Source organism: Stigmatopora argus, chromosome 22 (assembly GCF_051989625.1).
Source record: "Stigmatopora argus isolate UIUO_Sarg chromosome 22, RoL_Sarg_1.0, whole genome shotgun sequence".
In the NCBI taxonomy this organism is placed as follows: domain Eukaryota; kingdom Metazoa; phylum Chordata; class Actinopteri; order Syngnathiformes; family Syngnathidae; genus Stigmatopora; species Stigmatopora argus.
This window is the reverse complement of record NC_135408.1, coordinates 8737164-8755630: the sequence shown is the minus strand read 5'-3', so window position 1 is coordinate 8755630 and position 18467 is coordinate 8737164. Positions and strand designations below refer to the sequence as shown.

Sequence of the window (18467 nt, the reverse complement as noted above, 5' to 3'; positions counted from 1 at the left end):
GAGAAAAAGTAGTGTGAGAATAACGTTTCATATATGACACTTCTGCCGTTCAAAAAAACTAATTAAACGAATTAAACAAGAACATAAATTAAAAACAAAATAGCTTGGATTTTTATAACCCAGCCCAAATCCAGGCATGTGAATATATTCTAATTTATTAATGATATTTTATGTGATATAAACTCATCTCATTTTCTGAACTGCTTTATCCTCACTAGGATCGCGGGGGGTGCTGGAGCCTATCCCAGATGACTCCAGGCCAGAGGTGGGGGACACCCTGAATTGGTGGTCAGCCAATCCCAGGTCACAAGGAGACAAACAACCATTCATTCTCACACGCAATTTTGAGTGTCCAATCAGCCTACCATCCATGACGTTAGAATATGGGAGGAAACCAGAGTACCCAGAGAAAACCCACAAAAGAATCATGTTATTTAGTATAATGGGGAAATGGGGGAAGTAGGGTAAAAAGAAAAAAAGAGGAATGCATTTTTTATTATTTCAAATGGAAACAGCCATCCTTTCGAATGTCTTTTGTTGTAGTTGTTTTCAATGTATTCTTTATTTTTATTCACAACACAGACAAAGAAATCACAACGTTACAATATCTACTTAGAACATCCAGTAGAAGATAATGAAAGCCAAGTGAGACTCTACAAAGTAGGCAAGCAAGAAAACGTCCAAAGGCAAACAGTGTTGCTGAACATAGTAACCAACAAAGCAGCTTCACCTTAATTCAGAGTTTTATAAGTATCTAACAATCATATTAAATATTACGAAACTAAACTACTAAAGCCTTTAGATTGAAAACATCAAAAAAAGCATGTGTCGACTCTTCTATGCTAACTGAATGAGAATTATTGCTTTGGCTGACAGCGAACATTTAGTGTCACATTCCATGGATTTCAACTGAAACAATCGTTTATGTGAGAAACATTCACAATAAAGTGTTTTTTTTGTTTATAAAAGGCAAATGAGAAGCATTCCAATGTCACAAAGACACAATTTGAAACAAACATTCAAAATATTGGCAAGGAGGTGATGGAATAAATATAGGAATTTGTGCCACATGTACACCTTACTTTTTTTCTGTATTTTTGTTTAATTTGAACGATAGTAGTGTAGCACCGATACGGTTACGGCATTAAAACAATGTCATCGGCATCGGGGAGCGCTTAGAAATAACATGATAACGCTATGCAATATGTATTTTCGGAGATCTAGTATCAATGGGTGGTCGCCCTATCCAAGATGGCCGCCAGCAATACGTCAGAATGGGTATCGGTCGCCAAACGTTACGAAAAATGATCATAGAGGGCAGATGTGGGAGTAGTTCACATACAAGTTGTGCAAATAAATGAATGTCAATCAAGTCGGGGTTGGACGTTTATCGCCGTCGATGGCGTTGAATGCGTCAAAGTAAACGTGACTACGACAATCGATAACGGCGGTGTTTGACGGTGCGTTTATGTGATTATACGAGCCGCCGGCAGTGACGCAATTTTAGTATCGAGCCCGAATGTTTTTACCGGCGGGCCTACCGGGAGATCCCGTGGTGTGTGGTAGAGATGGGCGGGGCTTAGAGGTTGACCAGGTGGAGGTCGGAGGCGGAGAAACGTGGGCAGAGGGTGGCGTCGGGGTCACGCAGCTGCCGCAGGATCCGCCGGTGGAACTTGGCGCGCACGCGGTTGAATTCCATGATGTCGCTGGGGTCCTCCTCGATCCAGAAGCGATGGAACTCGTGCATCAGGTAGCCTGCCGCGCGCACACGGCCATTTTGGGTCAAAATTGGACATGGAATGGCAGTCGCGGTCTCACTCACAGAAAGTCTGCTGGAGGTGCTGCAAGGTGGGCATTTCGGGGGCCACGTTGTACAGGTGGGTCTTCAGGGCGCCGCTGGTCAGCAACGAGTAGGCCAGGTCCGTGATGTTGATGCCGACAATGGCGAAAGAGAAGCTGCAGGGGGATATCATCGGTTAGAAATAGGCTCGGCAAAATGCTTGGCGGGGACGGAACCTTTACCCAATAGCCTTGTCAATGTTTTTCTGCTCCCTATCAGACATGTTTGCCTCACTGTGAAGGACACACACACACACACACAAAGCATTTTTAGAAAACCACCGCTAGACCGCTTACGAAAACGTCAATTTTTAACGGTTACTTCTGGGCTAAATATGTCTGCAGCAAGCATACTTAATAGATATCACTATTTTTTTTAATGGATACTTTTCTTTGAATACAAAAGTACTGCCTACTCACTTAAGAGTAAAATAACTGCTATTCTAGTTTAAATGTCTGACATTGACAGGAAGGGCATTTTACTTCGTTTTCAAGAGGCTCGTGATTGGGCGTCTATCATTTTCAATGGCAACGAAAAAGTGAATAGAAAAATGTAACTTGGGTTTTTTTTCATTGATGCAGTCTCAAAAACGGTATCCAGTATTTTTTTGCATATCGATATATAAAGTTGAAAATAAGCGTATTGTGACAACCGTTGTTGCATAGATACCGTTTTGTTTCTTGTTTTTTGGGGTGCGATACCGATTCTGAAACCCAATTATGTGCTTTTGGCTAATGCCAATACTGTCACTTTAAAAAAACAACACTTATTTGAATACTAAATTACTGCACACTCACTTAAAAGTAAAGTAACTGATATTACAGCCCCACCTAACTCATGGTGTACCATGTTTACAAATGACAAACCCATTAAAATTCTAAACGGAAGGACGATTTTGCTTGGTGGCCAGCACTTGGATACTAGATATCAAAAAGTACATGATGGGCAGCATTGGCATGTTATTTCCCAGCACTCCCTTATACCAATGAGTTCATTTTAGTGGTGTATCGTTACGGTAACCTCGTGCGCTTAGGCCATCTTGCGGCACTAGCACTTGTACATCTCATCAAGTTAGCATGAAATAGCTGACGATAACAAAAGGTTCCCCGAGCCCCGTTTGAAATGGAGTGCTTTGAGTGCCCGGAATCACAAGAGGTGTGTGGCTGAGTGGAGGTGAAAATGGAGTACCTGTGACTCCCGTGTGCACTCCTGTAGCAGACGTGGGAGCGACACAGAGGTGGGAAGCGCGTGTCGAAACAGACAGAAGAAGCTCACTGAGATGCTGATGGCAAAGCAGCGATGCGATAAACAGAAGATGAGGGAGGCAGTGGGTGACCGCATCGAGCTGTCAACATTTGCTGAAGATGGACAAAAGCATACTGACAAACCTCTTGAACTATTTGTGGAATTGCAGCGAGCATTTTGGACACTTTTAATTCACAAACTTAACTCAGGGTTGTCTAAACTATTCCACTTTGGAATGTAAATGCTTTTGTCCATGTGTTGTGAATTAGTGTGTGTTTATGTTGCCGACAGTGAGCACGATGAACACACGAGAACACCTTTGCTATAGTGGGACCAAAAAAAAAAACAATGATGTAACAAATAGTGCGTGCGAGAAAGTAGGAGGTCTTTTAACATACTTGTGTTTGGGCAGCAAGGAATCGTGGAGCATCTGAAGCGCTGCCGCCTTGTCGTGTTCTGCAAAGTACCTGCAAAAAGAAGAGAGTGGAGTTTCTCGCCTAAAATTGCAAAGTAAAATAAAAATTGACTTTGGAGGGTAGGGCCGGTTTTTGCTATGGGCAACATAGACGACCGCCCAGGGTGCAACACATTTGGGGGCGCACGAGACCCCTGCTCCAATTTTTTTTTAGGGGGGTTGTGTGCCCAAGGCCCCAAATTAGCCAATTAGCTTAGCTCCTGCACGAAAAATGAATTTTTAACTTACAGCAGAACGTGGAGGCCCAACAAGCCCATGCCTCGAAAGTCCGTCTTGGGATCGCTGCCTTGGAATCCAATTTCACACCACTGCTTGGAAATTCTTCCGGTCAGAGGGGTGTCAGGACGTAGCTCCTTCCATAACTGTGAAAAACAAAACAAAAAGATATTCAATTGAAAACGTGTCTTGACAGGATTTTGGCGCACCTTCATCAGCATATCCTCGTGTTGGGCGTTCTCGCAGTCGTAAGGCTCGCGCCGAAGCTTCTCCACTTCGGCCAGTAAGTGCCGGTAGCCCACGATCTGCAGCAGGCTGGATTGCAGGGAGATGCTTAGCCTGGAGGGACGCAAAACACAGTTTCGGAATATTTTATCTCATTCTTTTCTAGTATAATATATTTCCAATCCACTTTGATTGGGAGGACTGACAGCGATCGTTCTAATTCTACAGTTTTCTACAATAATTGGAAATAATGACAAAGCACCGTTTTAGTGACTAACTCCATCTTGTGTTAAATATGAGAAATGCAACAGAATGTAGACCGAATTTAAGATTCTTTTGTGCGCTGATATTTTCAAAATTTTCTGCAGGCCGATAAACACTCGGCAGGGGGCTTACTGAGGGTTGGTATCAGGGTTGATCTTCTTCAGGACCATGATGTCCTCAATTGTTTTCTCCACTTTGTCGGGATGGACGCTGAGGGCGGACTGCAGAAGCTGCAAAAAAAACAACGTTGTAGCTTTCTATTCAAAAAGCCGACATCTTTAGCGATGGCACTTGAATAGTTATACCTCTTTTTTGGAGTACCTCATAGACGATTCTGTAAGGAAAGTACACAAATTAAGAAATGACAAGATAGGATATTCTTCAAGAGGTCGGCGGCGGGGCGCGGGATGGCACCGATCTTGAGGGTCCTGCGGGCGCCGTGTTTGTTGTTGTAGCAGATCCGCTGTAGCTCGCAGCGTCCCGTCAACTTGCGCACCGTGAACTTCAGGCCTCTCCATAAACATTTGCAGTAGAGGAACACGAAGAACTGGGTCAAAACCCTGAAGGGGAGGGGGAAAAAGGATCTTTTTAAAGCATTGCTTTGACATCATTTTGGCGCTCGGGAACTTTCAATGCAGAGCTGCCAACTGGAATGCTGGGAATTCATTTCATTTTTCTGTCTAAACACCGTCCTAAATGAGTTCCACCAACAGATCAAATGGAGACTCGTCTTACCTCAGAAAGTTCTTCATGATGCTTGCTGTCCTTTTCACTGGATTTGCTGTCCGGGGTTGACCTGCAATGACAACATAGTGCAAAATATACACGATGAAGCACTCATACGTGAACATTTGGCTTAAAAAAATACAAAAATAAATAGGCATACGACTAAATTTCCAATCACGATGCTCATTCCATAATTTTCAGTGAATTGGAATGAGTTTGACACTAGTACGTCCAATCCATTTGAATTGGGAGGGTTGGCAGCGAAAGAAAAGCCACCTCAAATGATTCGGACGTTTATCGTCGTGAATGGCAGCTAATGAATGAATCTTGATAGAAAAAAAATGCATGATTACGATTTGCTTGCCACTGACGACAAAAGGGGTCATATTAATTTCTTGAAAATGAATTAGAGTTCCCCTTCAAAAGGAATTTTATCAATAAGAAAATGCGTGGTGCTGTTTTGGAGTGCTGTTCCGTACTAGCCCGGCTTCCGCCCACCGCTGCGGGCGGGCCTGCATCCGAGGAACTGTCCGAGGTGCGCAACCATGAAGGCGCGACCACTCTCATTTGCCTTTTGTCTCCTCTTCGCCAAAATACACGTGAGCAAATGATCGACAACGGTCAAGCGATCATCTGCCACCCGATTCGCAAATCGTCGCATTTGCATAATCCGCAATCGTCCGCGGCGTTGCAAGGTCAACAGCGCGTCAGAAAATACGTCTAAAAAAAGAGGATCTTACCTTTTTTTTCCACCCTGGAATATATAATCTTTCAAAGGGGGTGCAAGGCTAAACAGACGACGTGCGGTTTTGTGTCACTCCCCCGTCACTCGGCTGCAGACGTCCGTTTCGCCTCCATGACGACGCCGTTGTGTGACAATGAAGCCGGAAGGGGGCGCCAGACTGCAGTGAGGCGATCCTTACGTGACATGGGTGGTGAGTATTCCTTCAGAATAAAATACTGTAGTCGTATTTTAAGACAGGCCTTTTGCTACTGAAAATTGGTTTCTGAAAAAGATATTTTTTTAAATCAGTTTATTTAGTTTAAACAAAAGATACAGTAAACATTTTTGACAGGATAAAAAGGCGCCGGTCCCATTTTCAGGTTTCTACATTTGTAATATTTTTAAGAGGTATACAAAGGTAAACATTTTTAAATATGATTAAGTACACCAACAGCAGTATTTTGCCACATTCTTTCCAAAAGCGCAATTAAAAATACACCTGATCAGGGTGAATAAAAGGATTGATTCAACAAAACAGTGAAAAAAAACTAATGCACTTTAGTTGAGCAGCTGACAATATTGCGAATATGAATTATATCAGCAGTAAACATATTTTGGGAAAAGCAAAAGGCAACTTTAAAGAATCAAACAACAAATCTCTGGCTATTTTGTAACAACTTACATTCAAATGAAATTTCCAAATAAATACGTAAAGTCGCAATTGTACAGGAGAAAAAAATACTTTTTGGCAAGAGATTGTATTTGGTTGTATTAAAAAGAGAACGTTAAAATCAATTCCCAGTAAGAATATGCAGCGAAACTATAAAATTAATTATGATAAGTGAAATTATTAAAGGAAAGGATATAAAACAGCAGAAAGGTTGTGGATTGTGAAATGTCCGCAGTAACATTTGAATCCAATAACATGTCGCCTTCCCAAAATGAAGGTCAACAACATACTTTGCCTGTTCTTGTAACAGCACGACAGACTTGACTTGAGATGCTTTTCTTAGAAAAGAAAGACTTTTTTTCTGCGGTCATAGCGCAGAGCCCACCGTCACGTGACTTTGCCCGGTTGAGTCAGCGGGCAACAAACGGTCCGAAGCGCTCTGGGCATCCTGGTCCGAGGGGTCCCCAGAGACGGGCTCGGGGTGAGCTGTGCGGGTGGGCACGGCGTTGAAGGTGATGAAGCCCACCATGATGAGTGTGAACGCTATGATGTACAGCGGAGAAAACTGGAATAGAACATATTCATTGTTAAAAAGGGACAAAACGATGGAGGCACTACAGATAATTATTTTGCAATAACTCATTGTGAGTTCATATAAATTGATATTTCATCAATATGTCCGTACATTTGGAAAAGAACACTACTTTTGAATGACTACTACTGTACGGAATGCGATTCATCGCACAGTGAATAAGTTCTCATTGTCTCACAATGACGACAAAAGACATCGAATCATTTTGATGCCCAGCTCTAACAAATAAAATAGTCTAGCTCACTATCAATGTAAATGAAACCAGACAAGGCTCTTTACCGTGTAGTGGAAGAGCAAGAAGCCACAGAAGAGGCTAAAAAGGTCAGCGGTGAGCAGCGAGAGGTTGACGGCGGTGGCGCTGGTCCTCCTCACCACCACCGGCATGAAGCTGTAAAGGGCAAACATGCACAGCATGTAGAGGACGAACAGCATGGCTGCACCACACAAAAACAACACAAGAGATTGGTTAGGGCAAAACAGGACAATTACAAGTCTGTATTTACTCATGTAGAAATACTAGTAGGAGGTCAAACAGAGTTAGCTTACCGATGTGAAAGTTCCATTTGATTTTCTTGACTGCACCAATTTCCAGTGCGGCCCTGCAGAGGAAAATGTGCTCAGCTTAGGGTTTTAAGTACAATGCAATACATTAAAAACATAAAGCAAGCCAAGAAAAACCATCAAAGGAATTTGTGGGGCATAAAACTCACAGCTGAATCCCACTGATGATGGTCCCAAATAAGCCCATCATCCCCAAAAACTCCACCCGGCTCCTGCTCTTCACTGTGAATTCCTGGCACATGTTGGACACAGCATAGAGGACAGCACTGATCAGCACCAAACTGTCGCCCAGCACCACATCACTGTCTGCGGAGACATAACGTTAATTTAAAGCATCGATTCAATGCGGATACGATGAAAAAAAGACCCGCTTACCGGAGCCCGGATCTTTTCCGGCCAGGACGTCAGCACCCACCATGGCGCCCACGCCTAGCAGGCACACGCTCACAGCGATGTAGTGCAGCGGCCTGTAGCGGGTTTTCAGCAGGAACCAGGACATGACCATCAGTACCGGTACCACAAAGCAGTCCAACAACTGCAAAAAAAAGGTTTCCAAAATTTTCCATTAAAACAGTTAAGTCAACGGTAGCCAATGACGGCACTAGACCTCCAATTCATTTTGACTAGGAGGGGCAAATGAACATTTGATATATTGTCAATAAAGGTTTTTTTTCTATTCAATAAAGGTTGCTACCAATATAGAGACCAAAATTTTCCACTAAAATATTCAATAGCTGCCCTTGACAGGTCTAACGCCGTCAAAACATGAGCATTTAAAACAAGTCCAAGTTCATGCGTCTTTAAATATTTATTTAAACGAGCAGGGGAGAATTTCCACTAATCCCAAACATCCATGTTGGTGTTACTAAACCAACTACTGTTGTCTCCCACCTGGATGCTGGTCAACGTGGTGTAGCGGTAGGCCATCACCACTGTGTAGTTAGCCTCCACATCAGCCAGACCCATTAGCAGGTACTTCCACCACTTGGTTTTAAGCACCTGCAGGATGTTTTGCTCCTCTGCGAATTTAAAAAAAAAAAGTTTTTTCTTGTAAAAAAAAATAAATAAATCCCGATGAACATTGTGTGTATACCTTTGTAGGTGCAGAGGATGGTGGTATAGGCGAGCAGGAGCAGGGCATAGTTGAGAAAACTCTGTAACATGGGCGTCTCCGCGCCAGCGTTGGCAAGATACTGGCAGGTTACCGCCGTGCCGCAGATCATCAAGGACAAGACCTGGCCCATGACTAAGGTCTTCAGCAAATCCCTGGAGAGCAGAGAATTCACGAGGATCAACAGGGCTACTCTGGATGATGTTCCAAGAAAAACACGCCTGCATTCCAAGTACTCGCCATGTGAAGACGTCCCTCAGCTTGTAATTGTAAAGACTGCAGGCCGACCTCAGTTTCCCACACATTCTTTCCTCGTCTTGGGCCTCCATTGCTTGAAAGCAATAAAAGATTGAAAAAGAGGCATGTGAAGGAATTAGTGTCCTGGCTAATTAAGGAGAGCACGCTACACGTCACATTGGAAAATCTCTGGTTTCCATTTTTTTTGTCTTTGAATGCTTTTGTGGATTCTTTGGACAAACAACCCAAATCCTACAATAACCCACGTAAAAAAGGACTGAAAGCCCAAAATACAGTAATTTTACATACTTTTGTCTCACAGAAATTAAGGTAAAGCAACAACAAAAGAAATGTAGGGACACATTCTAATGAAGTTTCCCCCTCAATAAAACGATTCATAGGAAATTGCTATTATAAAATAAAGGCAACATACATAAAAATAATATTAATAATAACAACAGGGTAATGACATCAGACAGAAAGTCTTACCTTCAGGGCAGAATTCGTTTAGGCACTTCAAATGAAAAAAAAACGTCTATAATTTGTAATGTTTCACTCTAAAATCACAAGTCTGAACCCAGAAGGATAAAAAAAGAAAATATTCCACATTTTTAACCTCCGCCAGCATGCACGCGTCACTGTACGAGACTTATCATGCTGTCACACCGGAAGCGCCCCCTTTTGCCCCGTTTTCTCCACCTACTTCTTCCATTGGAACCAAAATGAAAGACGCGGTCAGATTTCGTGTCCTTAGCCAGAACCTATCGGACCTTTTGCTACATAGATGAAACGTTTTTTATCGATGCTACATCGGTGTGGGAGGTTGAAAATGGATTAGTGCTACCTGTCTTGCTTTTGCTACTTCAGAAAAAGTGTCCCATTATTATGACGTAACGGAGTCTTAACCAATCAGACTGCTTGCATAAAACGTCACAGCATCGCTCTTGTGCCTCATATAAACAGTTATAATTTCATCAGCAACAACAATATTTGCATAAATAAATACTATCCAAGAATGAGTGTGACTAAATGTGAGCGAGATAAGCCAGTGAGTGAATCAATATGCCACCCAATACTGTGATTAACAGTATTTAATGAACTAAATGCCATGCAGTTATAGTATAACTTGACTTTACTATAAAACGTGGGTCCTACATCGAATGACCTTGGATATGTCACTTTGACATTGAAAAAACATAAATAATAAGATTAATCCACACTTTCTCTACTAACGACTTCTCTTATCATGAAGTGAAGGATGAATTCTTTGAGCTGTTATGGGGAAATGCTATCACATAGCAAAAGAATGATAACACACCCCCCCGCAGCTCCCCCTGCGACACTTGTGAGGATACACTGTACAGAGAATGAATGAATATTACACAGTAGTATTTACATTCCCAAGGCATTGGACACAAACCCTGCCGTGATTGGCCTTTCTTGCCGCCGATCTTAATTTGCGTGCTGTGATAGGCCAAGAGGCGGGGCTAAAGCAGAATAGACCAGGAAGTGGATAGCGTAGTGAGACTGCACTTTGACGTGAGGTGGAAAAGCCGACTTGAAACGAGGTAGCATTACTCCGTTGGTAATAATTCCTCATGATTTTGATTAAGGATTGAAATAAATATACAACGCAGTTCGATCTTTAATCTTCCTGCTTGTAGAAGTCGTGGATGGTCCTTTAAGAAGAAAAAAACGATGCATATTAGCAAACGTGGATGAATGCTATTGTACGATACTTGTTCTCTTTGCCTGGAGGTTTAGAACACTTCCAGTATATGATTTGACAAAATACGTATTATTTCTAAGTTAATTTCTGAGGCGATGTTGAATTTAGTCGACTTGTGATTATGATGAGTTTAGTTAATTTCACTTTCACTTCCATCAATGCAAAAATGGAAGTGGAAGGAGTCTTTAATGTTGTTTTTTTCACTGACCTACTTTGTGTTTATCTTTGTTTTTTTATGCTGAGTTGCAGAATGTGAACTCAAAACACCATCAATTGCATTCCAAGCAATTGGAAGTCCTGTTATCATCATCATCTTCATCATCATCATTATCATAATCATCATCATTGTGTTATGTTTCCCCTACAGTTTAAGAAGTTATTTGTCGTCTGAATTGAAGATGGTGGACTCTCAGTACTTCCTCCCTAATGACATCGGCATCGCCGCTCTGGACTGTGCCGAAGCTTTTGGCTTGCTCTCCCCTCAGGAGAAGTTGTACGCCCACTATTTGTCGCATGCATCCTGGTAGGTCATCATTGGCAGCGATTTGAAGTGGCATTTCAAATGGATTGAACGTCGACAAGTGGCAATCAGAAGGATGTAATTGCTCCTTCTCTCTTAGGTGCGGAGGCCTGGCCGTGCTCCTGCAAACCTCCCCGGAGTCACCGCTCATCTTCGTCCTGCTGCAGAGAATCTTCCGAAAGCAATCGCCCTCGCAGCTGGAAGCTGTGGCGACAGCTGCCGGGCTCAGTTCCGAAGAGTACCAGGTACTTCTAAATTTGATGTATTTTTTTCTTAGAAATCCACCACCTCATTGACTTGTATTGTTTTTTTTCTATTCTGTTCTCTTTCAGGCCTTTTTGGTGTATGCAGCAGGTCTCTATGCCAATATGGGAAACTACAAGTCTTTTGGAGATTCCAAGTTTATCCCAAATTTGCCCAAGGTGTGTGCTTTTGTGTGCATCTTATAGTTATGTTATATTAGCATGGCACAAAATCAGAATTAAGACGTATGTTAATCCCTCATTCTCCTTTATGAAGTTACACAAAAGGCCTAAAATGGATGGTTTGTCCTTACACAGGAGAAGCTGGATGCGCTGGTGAGGGCCAGCCAGGCGTTTCAGGACGACCCGGCTGAGATGGCTGCTCTGTGGGACTCTTGCTCATGTCCTATTTACTCCCTGATGGACAAACAGAAACAACTGGGGCTTGGTGACAAGGTGCGCCTTTGTAACTCTTGAAAAGTAGACTACGGCTACTAGGATATTTGTGCTTTAAACTGAAGCTCATGACTTATCTCTTCAGGGAATTACCACCTATTTCTCAGGAAACTGCTGTATGGAAGATGCTGAGTTAGCACAAAAGTTTCTTGACTCCAAAGTAAGCTATCGTGAGACAATAACAGCTTCAGTTATTTGATAAATGTAATAAATTGAATTGACTTTATCACTGGTAGGCATCCAATTCATTTAAAGTGGGAGGGCTTTTCAATGTCAGACCTTCCACTTCAAATGGATTGGATGTCTAGTGCCATTGTATTGTATTTCACATTAAAAAAAAAATATATTTTTTTATTTTTCATATTGAACGTCTCTACCTGATGGTGTTTTCAATAAGAAATGTGCTTGACCATCATTGCTCTTCTTCAGAAACTGTCTGCTTACAACACCCGCCTATTTAAAAGGGAAAATGGCGACAAAACCTGTTACGAAGTGCGCCTGGCCTCCGCCGTGAAGAAAGGTCAGTCGTAGAAATCAAATAACCAAACTTTGTCACGCTTTCCTAACGCAACTCCGCTTGCCAGACTGCGCCGTGGACGGCGAGTGCGATTCTTACTGCGGCTGCTTCGACTTTGAGGGAAAAGAGTTCTCCGTGAAAAGGGGCGACTATGCGCCAATCATGGAGAGGGTCTGCCATTATCTTCAGAAGGCTGAGGCGAGTAAAAGAATTGCCCATTTCTTAAAACGGCAACCGGCGTTTTAAAATTGCTTGCCGTTTCCTCCCCCCTAAAAAAAATCTAGGCCCACGCCGCCAACGATAACCAGAAAAAGATGCTTGAGGAGTACAGACGAAGCTTTAGCCTGGGTTCGGTGGAAGCCCACAAGGAGGGCTCGCGCTATTGGATTAAAGACAAGGGGCCCATTGTGGAGAGGTGAGAGCCTCTGAACGACACTTTGGCGATGAACCGTGCTCATGAGTCTTTCTCCTCCATTCCCGCCAGTTACATAGGCTTCATCGAAAGCTACAGGGATCCCTTCGGTTCCAGAGGAGAGTTTGAAGGTACCCCCACGTTTCCCCTCTCTTTGTCCAGGTTCTCCCGCTTAGCGCTCTTCTGATCTTTAGGTTTTGTGGCGGTGGTGAACAAAGCCATGAGCGAGCGCTTCGCCAAGTTGGTGAGCTCGGCCGAAGTGCTGCTCCCCGAGCTTCCCTGGCCCAGGGAGTTTGAGAAAGACACTTTCCTCAAACCGGACTTCACGTCCCTCGACGTACTCACCTTCGCCGGCAGCGGAATTCCAGCCGGCATTAACATTCCTAATTGTAAGAGCGCCAAAGCCATTAAGTTGGGTTGTCAAACTCGTTTTTGTCGTGGCCTGGATTGTAGTTTTGGGTCGCTTCGGGGTGATTTATGTTGGCCAACGCATACAAATTTTTAAAGGTCGACGATATGGGATTTTTAATTTTTTTTTCTAGATCGCCCACAATTTGGATGATAATACTCGTTATAAAAGTCGGGCCGATATATGACTTTTTTGTATATATGACCTCCTATATCCTTAATATCATACAATAACATATGTTCACTGTTTCGGTCAACCTCTAAAAATATTGAACTTAACTGTGAAGTTAATCATTTACATGCAAAGTGATGCGTTGGCTCGAATCTGGCCCACCCAGTTTGACACCCCTGCTTTAAAGCCTGTTTTTTTTTCTTTCTCCAAGACCACTAATGTGTATTTTTTGAACCAGATGATGACATCAGACAGTCGGAGGGCTTCAAAAATGTCTCCTTAGGAAACGTGCTGGCCGTGGCTTACTCCACCAACAAAGAAAAGCTAACGTTCTTGGGCGAAGAGGACAAGGTGAGGCGCCATTAACGGCGAGCAGATCGCAACGGACCATGATGCGCTCTCCACGTCTTTGTTTTTGCCAGGATTTGTTCGTCAAGTGGAAGAGCCCATCGTTCGAGGTCCAAGTCGGACTGCATGAACTGTTGGGCCACGGAAGCGGAAAGTTGTTCGTCCGGGTTGGTCCATCTTTCTTTCTCACGCAGCAAATACTTTGGTTTGAGTAGTTGGCCATTTTGATTAGAGGGTGTGGCCAAAATAAGCTCCAGTTCACAATCAGTGTAAAAGTATGAAGTTAGCAAAACACGATTGAATGTTTGGCGTCCTCTACAGGACGTCGAGGGCAAGTTCAATTTTGAAAAGAATGCGGTGGTCAACCCGGAAACGGGCGAGCTGGTGAGTCCCCTAAAAATGCGGCCCCAAATGTTTCCAAACGATTGACGAGTCGGCCTCGCTGACGGTGCCGTTTTTTGTTTTTGTAGATTTCCAGCTGGTACCAGGACAGCGAAACTTGGGACAGCAAATTTTCCTCCATTGCCTCCTCCTACGAAGAATGCCGGGCCGAGTGCGTCGGGCTCTACCTGTCTCTCATCAACGATGTACTCAGGTGGGCTCAGCGCTCATTACCCCCCGGCCACGGGAAGCTGTTCGCCGTTAACCCGTACGGATTTGACGCCGCAGCATTTTCGGCCACGAGGGGCGAGACGCGGAAGACGTGGTCTACGTCAACTGGCTGAGCATGGCTCGAGGCGGACTCCTCGGACTGGAGTTTTACACGCCCGAGAGCAAGAGTTGGAGACAGGTGGGTTCGACGCCCGCCTCGCCCCGCCAAGCGCCGAGTTTAATTCCCAATCGCGCTCGACACAGGCTCACATGCAGGCCCGTTTCGTCATCCTACGCGTGCTGTTGGAGGCCGGCGAGGGCCTGGTGAGCCTGGAGGAGGTCGCCGCGGCCGACGGCAAACCCGACGCTCTGGTGGCGCTGGACCGGGCCAAGATCCGCACTGTTGGAAAGGACGCCATCCGCAGGTTCCTCTGTAAATTGCAGGTACGTTTGCCTCGCCTAGCCTTTCGCTTAAAAGCTATTCCTTATTTAACTCATTAGCGGCTAATGATGAGTTGCTATCGACGACAACAAATGTGGAGGAGCGTATTTTCCGGACTATAAAGCTGCACCAGAATGCGCAATAAAGAGGAAAAATATATTTAGAGGTCACATTTTTTGGAGAGGCTGGCATGCTCACCCAAACGATAAAAATGGTGCAATTTATAATCCAGAAAATACCAGCCTCTTATATAATAGTCTGGCTGGAAAGTGTCTGAGCCGACTCCATTTTGCAGGTCTTCAAATCGACAGGCGACGTGGACAAAGGGCGTGCCCTTTACGAGCACTACTCGACCGTGGGTGAGAGCGGCGCGCACAACTTCCTCCGCCTTCGTGAGACGGTGCTGCTGCGAAAGGAGGATCGCAAGATGTTTGTCCAGGCCAACACCAGAATCAACGGTAATTTCTTTGCCCGTGCATTCGTCATTTTTCAACCCGAGTTCCTCAGAGGTCCAATCCATTGGAAGTGGCAGGGCGGCAGCCAATGAAAATTCCTTCATTTATTGCCACTTCAGGTGGATCGGACGTTTTGAGGATTAAAAAAAAAATCTAAAATCAAAAATTGCTTTAATGTGCCATTGGAAATGAATGGAGGGTCGTGAATGAACGATAGGGGGCGCTGCTGACTTTTCTACGTTTTTATTTTTAGAGGAGAGCGTGGAGCTGCTGGAATACGAAGGAAACGCGTCGGGTTTGATCAAGTCCTTCGTAGAGCGATTCCACGATAACGAGAAACTGGAGGCGGACCTTTTGGAGTTGAGAAGATTGGATTCTTCGTGCTGGTGTTGATGGCCGCTTTTTCCTCATTTGCTAGTCTTACTAACTCAATTAACCAAGTTGTAGAACAGACCCAGGTTAGCATGACACACATTTACTGGTAAAGACTCACGCGCATAACAAACATTGTCGTATTCACTCATCGTCTGAGATGGGGAAATTGCAATTTTCAAAAATAAAATGTTTGATAAAACTCTTTGATCCATTATTGGCCAAAATATTATAGTTTATTTTTGCCATCCATTTTTTTTTTTTTTAAGTTCCGGGGTAACTGAGACCCCCAATTAAGGCCTTTTGTTCCATCTTAAATGGATGAGACGACCAGGACCACCCGTGAGTTCAAGTTAAGCTATTTTTTATTATTATTACTTTAACTCATTTGCTCCCATTGACAGTATGACCTCAAACTCATTTGAACTACCTTTAACTGGGAGTCAGATTGGATTGGACATCTTGCACCAGTAATTTATGATTTATTTTTAATCCAAAAAGCAAGCTACTGCATACTGTCAACATTTAATGGATGACCTAAATCCTTCTGTTTACTGGACATTGTCATGACTTTGTCTTTTTCTTTTCTTCTCAAAAGTGTTTGAAAAGCGTCCAAGTGGAAAAGTCGTTCGTTACTTTTGGCACCGCCGGACTCGTCCGCACCTGGAAAAAAAGCCCACACGTGCCAAAATCGTTCTTAGAGGTCAAATGAAAAAGACAAAAAAAATACACAAGCCAATTCGTACAAATGAACTCTCGGCGTGTTCACTATTTTGGGGGATCATTTGTTCCGCCAGTTAAAGAAACAAAATGAGCACGGAGGTCAATTCTATTTTATATCCCATCAGGGCGAGCAAAAAAAAAAGTGAAATATGAGCGAAAGCAGACATCGCAGCTGTTTTGTGCTTGATCAAAGAAGTGACGCCATGATAGTTGAGAATGAGCTCATCGGCAAACTTGCACAACAAACAATTGTTGTGGTCTTTTTTTCACTGAATCTTTCGTTGCAACTTAGGTGAGTCATAGGGATACATAAAAATAGAAATGTTGAAATGAATAAATGGTAAAATAACTTTAACGACGTTTATTTGACTCATTGGCGGCCAATGACGATGATAAACGTCCAATATTCAATATGTCAGATTCAACAACAATCATTTTGAGGCATTTTTAGGTCGCTTATGGTTGATTTGGTGGATATTTTTGGGTGTCACTTCTGAATAAAGCGGTAAATGATCTTTTTTAGTTATTTTCTTTACATTTTGAGGCATTTGAACTAAAAAAAACAATAAATAGTTACTTTTGGACTAGCAATGTAATGATGGCCAGTCAATCAAAGGGCGCACAAAAACAAGGAGGGAAAAAAAAACAGAGCGGTCGCCAGGTTGTCTCTTTGTGTCACATGTTGACTTTTGGCGGCGTGCTCGCTTGTGCGCTCCGGAACAGAAATAGTGGCGAGCGGCGGTTTGATTAGAGAGCCGGGCCTTCGGCGGCCGCTGTGATGTGGACGGACGCGCCGCTGCCAAAGCGACCCGGCAGATTTTCACACGCACGCCCGCGCGCCACCTTGCTTTTCCATTTGCGCGCAGGCCGGGAAAGATGGGAAACGCATCTGAGGACAAACATGGCGGAAGACTGAAAGCCAGGTCACACGAGGCCTTTTGGGGGGGCTAAATGTCTCCTTATGTGGACCATCATTTTCACTGGCCCTAATTCCCCCCCACACACGCAACACGGATATATTAGATGATCAATGTTATTTATGTGTATAAAATACGCGCTTAAATATAAGTGTAGGTTAGTCCTTCATATTGTATCATTTTAGCAAAACAATAAATTGAAACCAATGGAAGAGTACAAATGTACTATGATATAAATGCCAATGAAAATTGACCAAATGTTGAACCACAACAATAGATGTGACATTAAATTTTGCTCTATATCAGGGGTAGGGAACCTATGGCTTGGGAGCCACATATGGCTCTTTTGATGGGTGCATATGGCTCTCTGCTAACCTGTGAGGTAAAATATGGAAACTATGGAATTTTTCCTTTCGTTACACTCTTCTGCGTGGATATTCTGATTGATACTCATTGATTAGCAACAACGTAAAAATGTTGTCAAAAGAATTCAGAGACTTTTTGTACTTTAAAAGTGGCGAAGTGGCTTAAAAAGGCACACATTTTTATGTATGTTGACTTTTAAATTCGGAGCATGGCTCTCAAGGATTAACATTTAAAAAAATATGAATTGTTTATGGCTCTTTCCATCAAAAAGGTTCCCGACACCTGCTCTATATGATTGAATTGAACCAAAAAAAAAAGACTTTTCTGTCACGTGAAATCTCATCTCATCTCAATTTCTGACCTGCTTTATCCTCACTAGGGTTGGGGGGGGTTGTAGGCCATCCCAGCTGACTTCGGGCCAGAGGCGGAATTGGTGGCCAGCCAATCACAGGGCACAAGGAGAAAAACAACCATTCACGCTCACAGTCATACCTAGGGGCAATTTAGAGTGTCCAATCAGCCTACCATGCATGTCTTTGGAATGTGGGAGGAAACCGGAGTACCCAAAGAAAACCCACGGAGAACATGCAAACTCCACACAGGTGGACCGACCTGGATTTGAACCCAAATCCCCCACCGTGAGGCCGGCGCGCTAACGACCAAGAACTCATGACAGCCGTGAGATTATTTTTTTTGGGGGGGAATAACATTATAACTTAATCAAGCATTGTGTGGTGATTAGCAGGGTTCTTCCTCGAGGGGGCGTGGCTCAGCATTTCATACATTTGGGTGGCACACCTGCAGCACAGAGTTGGCCGAGTAGCATTTGCCACTTCCTGGCCGCCGCCCGCCGGCCTGGCAAATGTCACACGCGCGTGCGCCTGCTTCCAATCACGCTTGTGGAAACGACA

At 43.6% G+C, this 18467-nt stretch overlaps 3 protein-coding genes across 7 annotated transcripts; 1 reads left to right on the top strand and 2 right to left on the bottom strand.

Moving 5' to 3' along the window:
• Positions 1 to 528: 528 nt before the first annotated feature.
• On the bottom strand, positions 529 to 5899 carry elmod1 (ELMO/CED-12 domain containing 1). Of its 3 annotated transcripts, XM_077592719.1 has the most exons (12): positions 5735 to 5899; positions 5001 to 5063; positions 4680 to 4825; positions 4571 to 4599; positions 4398 to 4495; positions 3986 to 4115; positions 3789 to 3922; positions 3484 to 3552; positions 3029 to 3049; positions 2023 to 2073; positions 1823 to 1956; positions 529 to 1755 (listed from the first exon to the last, which is right to left on the bottom strand). In XM_077592719.1, the coding sequence occupies exons 2-12, from the start codon at positions 5015 to 5017 to the stop codon at positions 1580 to 1582; spliced, it is 1005 nt and encodes a 334-aa protein (XP_077448845.1). In that variant the 5' UTR covers positions 5018 to 5063; positions 5735 to 5899; the 3' UTR covers positions 529 to 1579. The 3 variants fall into 3 exon arrangements, with proteins under 3 accessions (XP_077448845.1, XP_077448846.1, XP_077448847.1); XM_077592720.1 differs by lacking the exon at positions 3029 to 3049; XM_077592721.1 differs by lacking the exons at positions 2023 to 2073; positions 3029 to 3049.
• Positions 5900 to 6284: 385 nt separating this feature from the next.
• On the bottom strand, positions 6285 to 9748 carry LOC144068300 (solute carrier family 35 member F2-like). The gene is made up of 9 exons (XM_077592717.1): positions 9376 to 9748; positions 8890 to 8980; positions 8632 to 8804; positions 8430 to 8557; positions 7914 to 8073; positions 7688 to 7844; positions 7524 to 7576; positions 7257 to 7411; positions 6285 to 6950 (listed from the first exon to the last, which is right to left on the bottom strand). The coding sequence occupies exons 2-9, from the start codon at positions 8976 to 8978 to the stop codon at positions 6753 to 6755; spliced, it is 1113 nt and encodes a 370-aa protein (XP_077448843.1). The 5' UTR covers positions 8979 to 8980; positions 9376 to 9748; the 3' UTR covers positions 6285 to 6752.
• A 572-nt stretch (positions 9749 to 10320) lies between these two features.
• On the top strand, positions 10321 to 15752 carry dpp3 (dipeptidyl-peptidase 3). 3 transcript variants are annotated; one of them, XM_077592342.1, is made up of 19 exons: positions 10321 to 10454; positions 10983 to 11138; positions 11236 to 11380; positions 11468 to 11557; positions 11696 to 11833; positions 11919 to 11993; positions 12263 to 12353; positions 12418 to 12548; positions 12635 to 12765; positions 12835 to 12893; positions 12957 to 13151; positions 13581 to 13693; positions 13765 to 13857; positions 14012 to 14074; positions 14161 to 14285; positions 14360 to 14480; positions 14546 to 14725; positions 15019 to 15181; positions 15432 to 15752. In XM_077592342.1, the coding sequence occupies exons 2-19, from the start codon at positions 11014 to 11016 to the stop codon at positions 15569 to 15571; spliced, it is 2178 nt and encodes a 725-aa protein (XP_077448468.1). In that variant the 5' UTR covers positions 10321 to 10454; positions 10983 to 11013; the 3' UTR covers positions 15572 to 15752. The 3 variants fall into 3 exon arrangements, with proteins under 3 accessions (XP_077448468.1, XP_077448469.1, XP_077448467.1); XM_077592343.1 differs by having other exon boundaries at positions 10424 to 10471; XM_077592341.1 differs by lacking the exon at positions 10321 to 10454 and adding an exon at positions 10478 to 10616.
• Positions 15753 to 18467: the final 2715 nt, after the last annotated feature.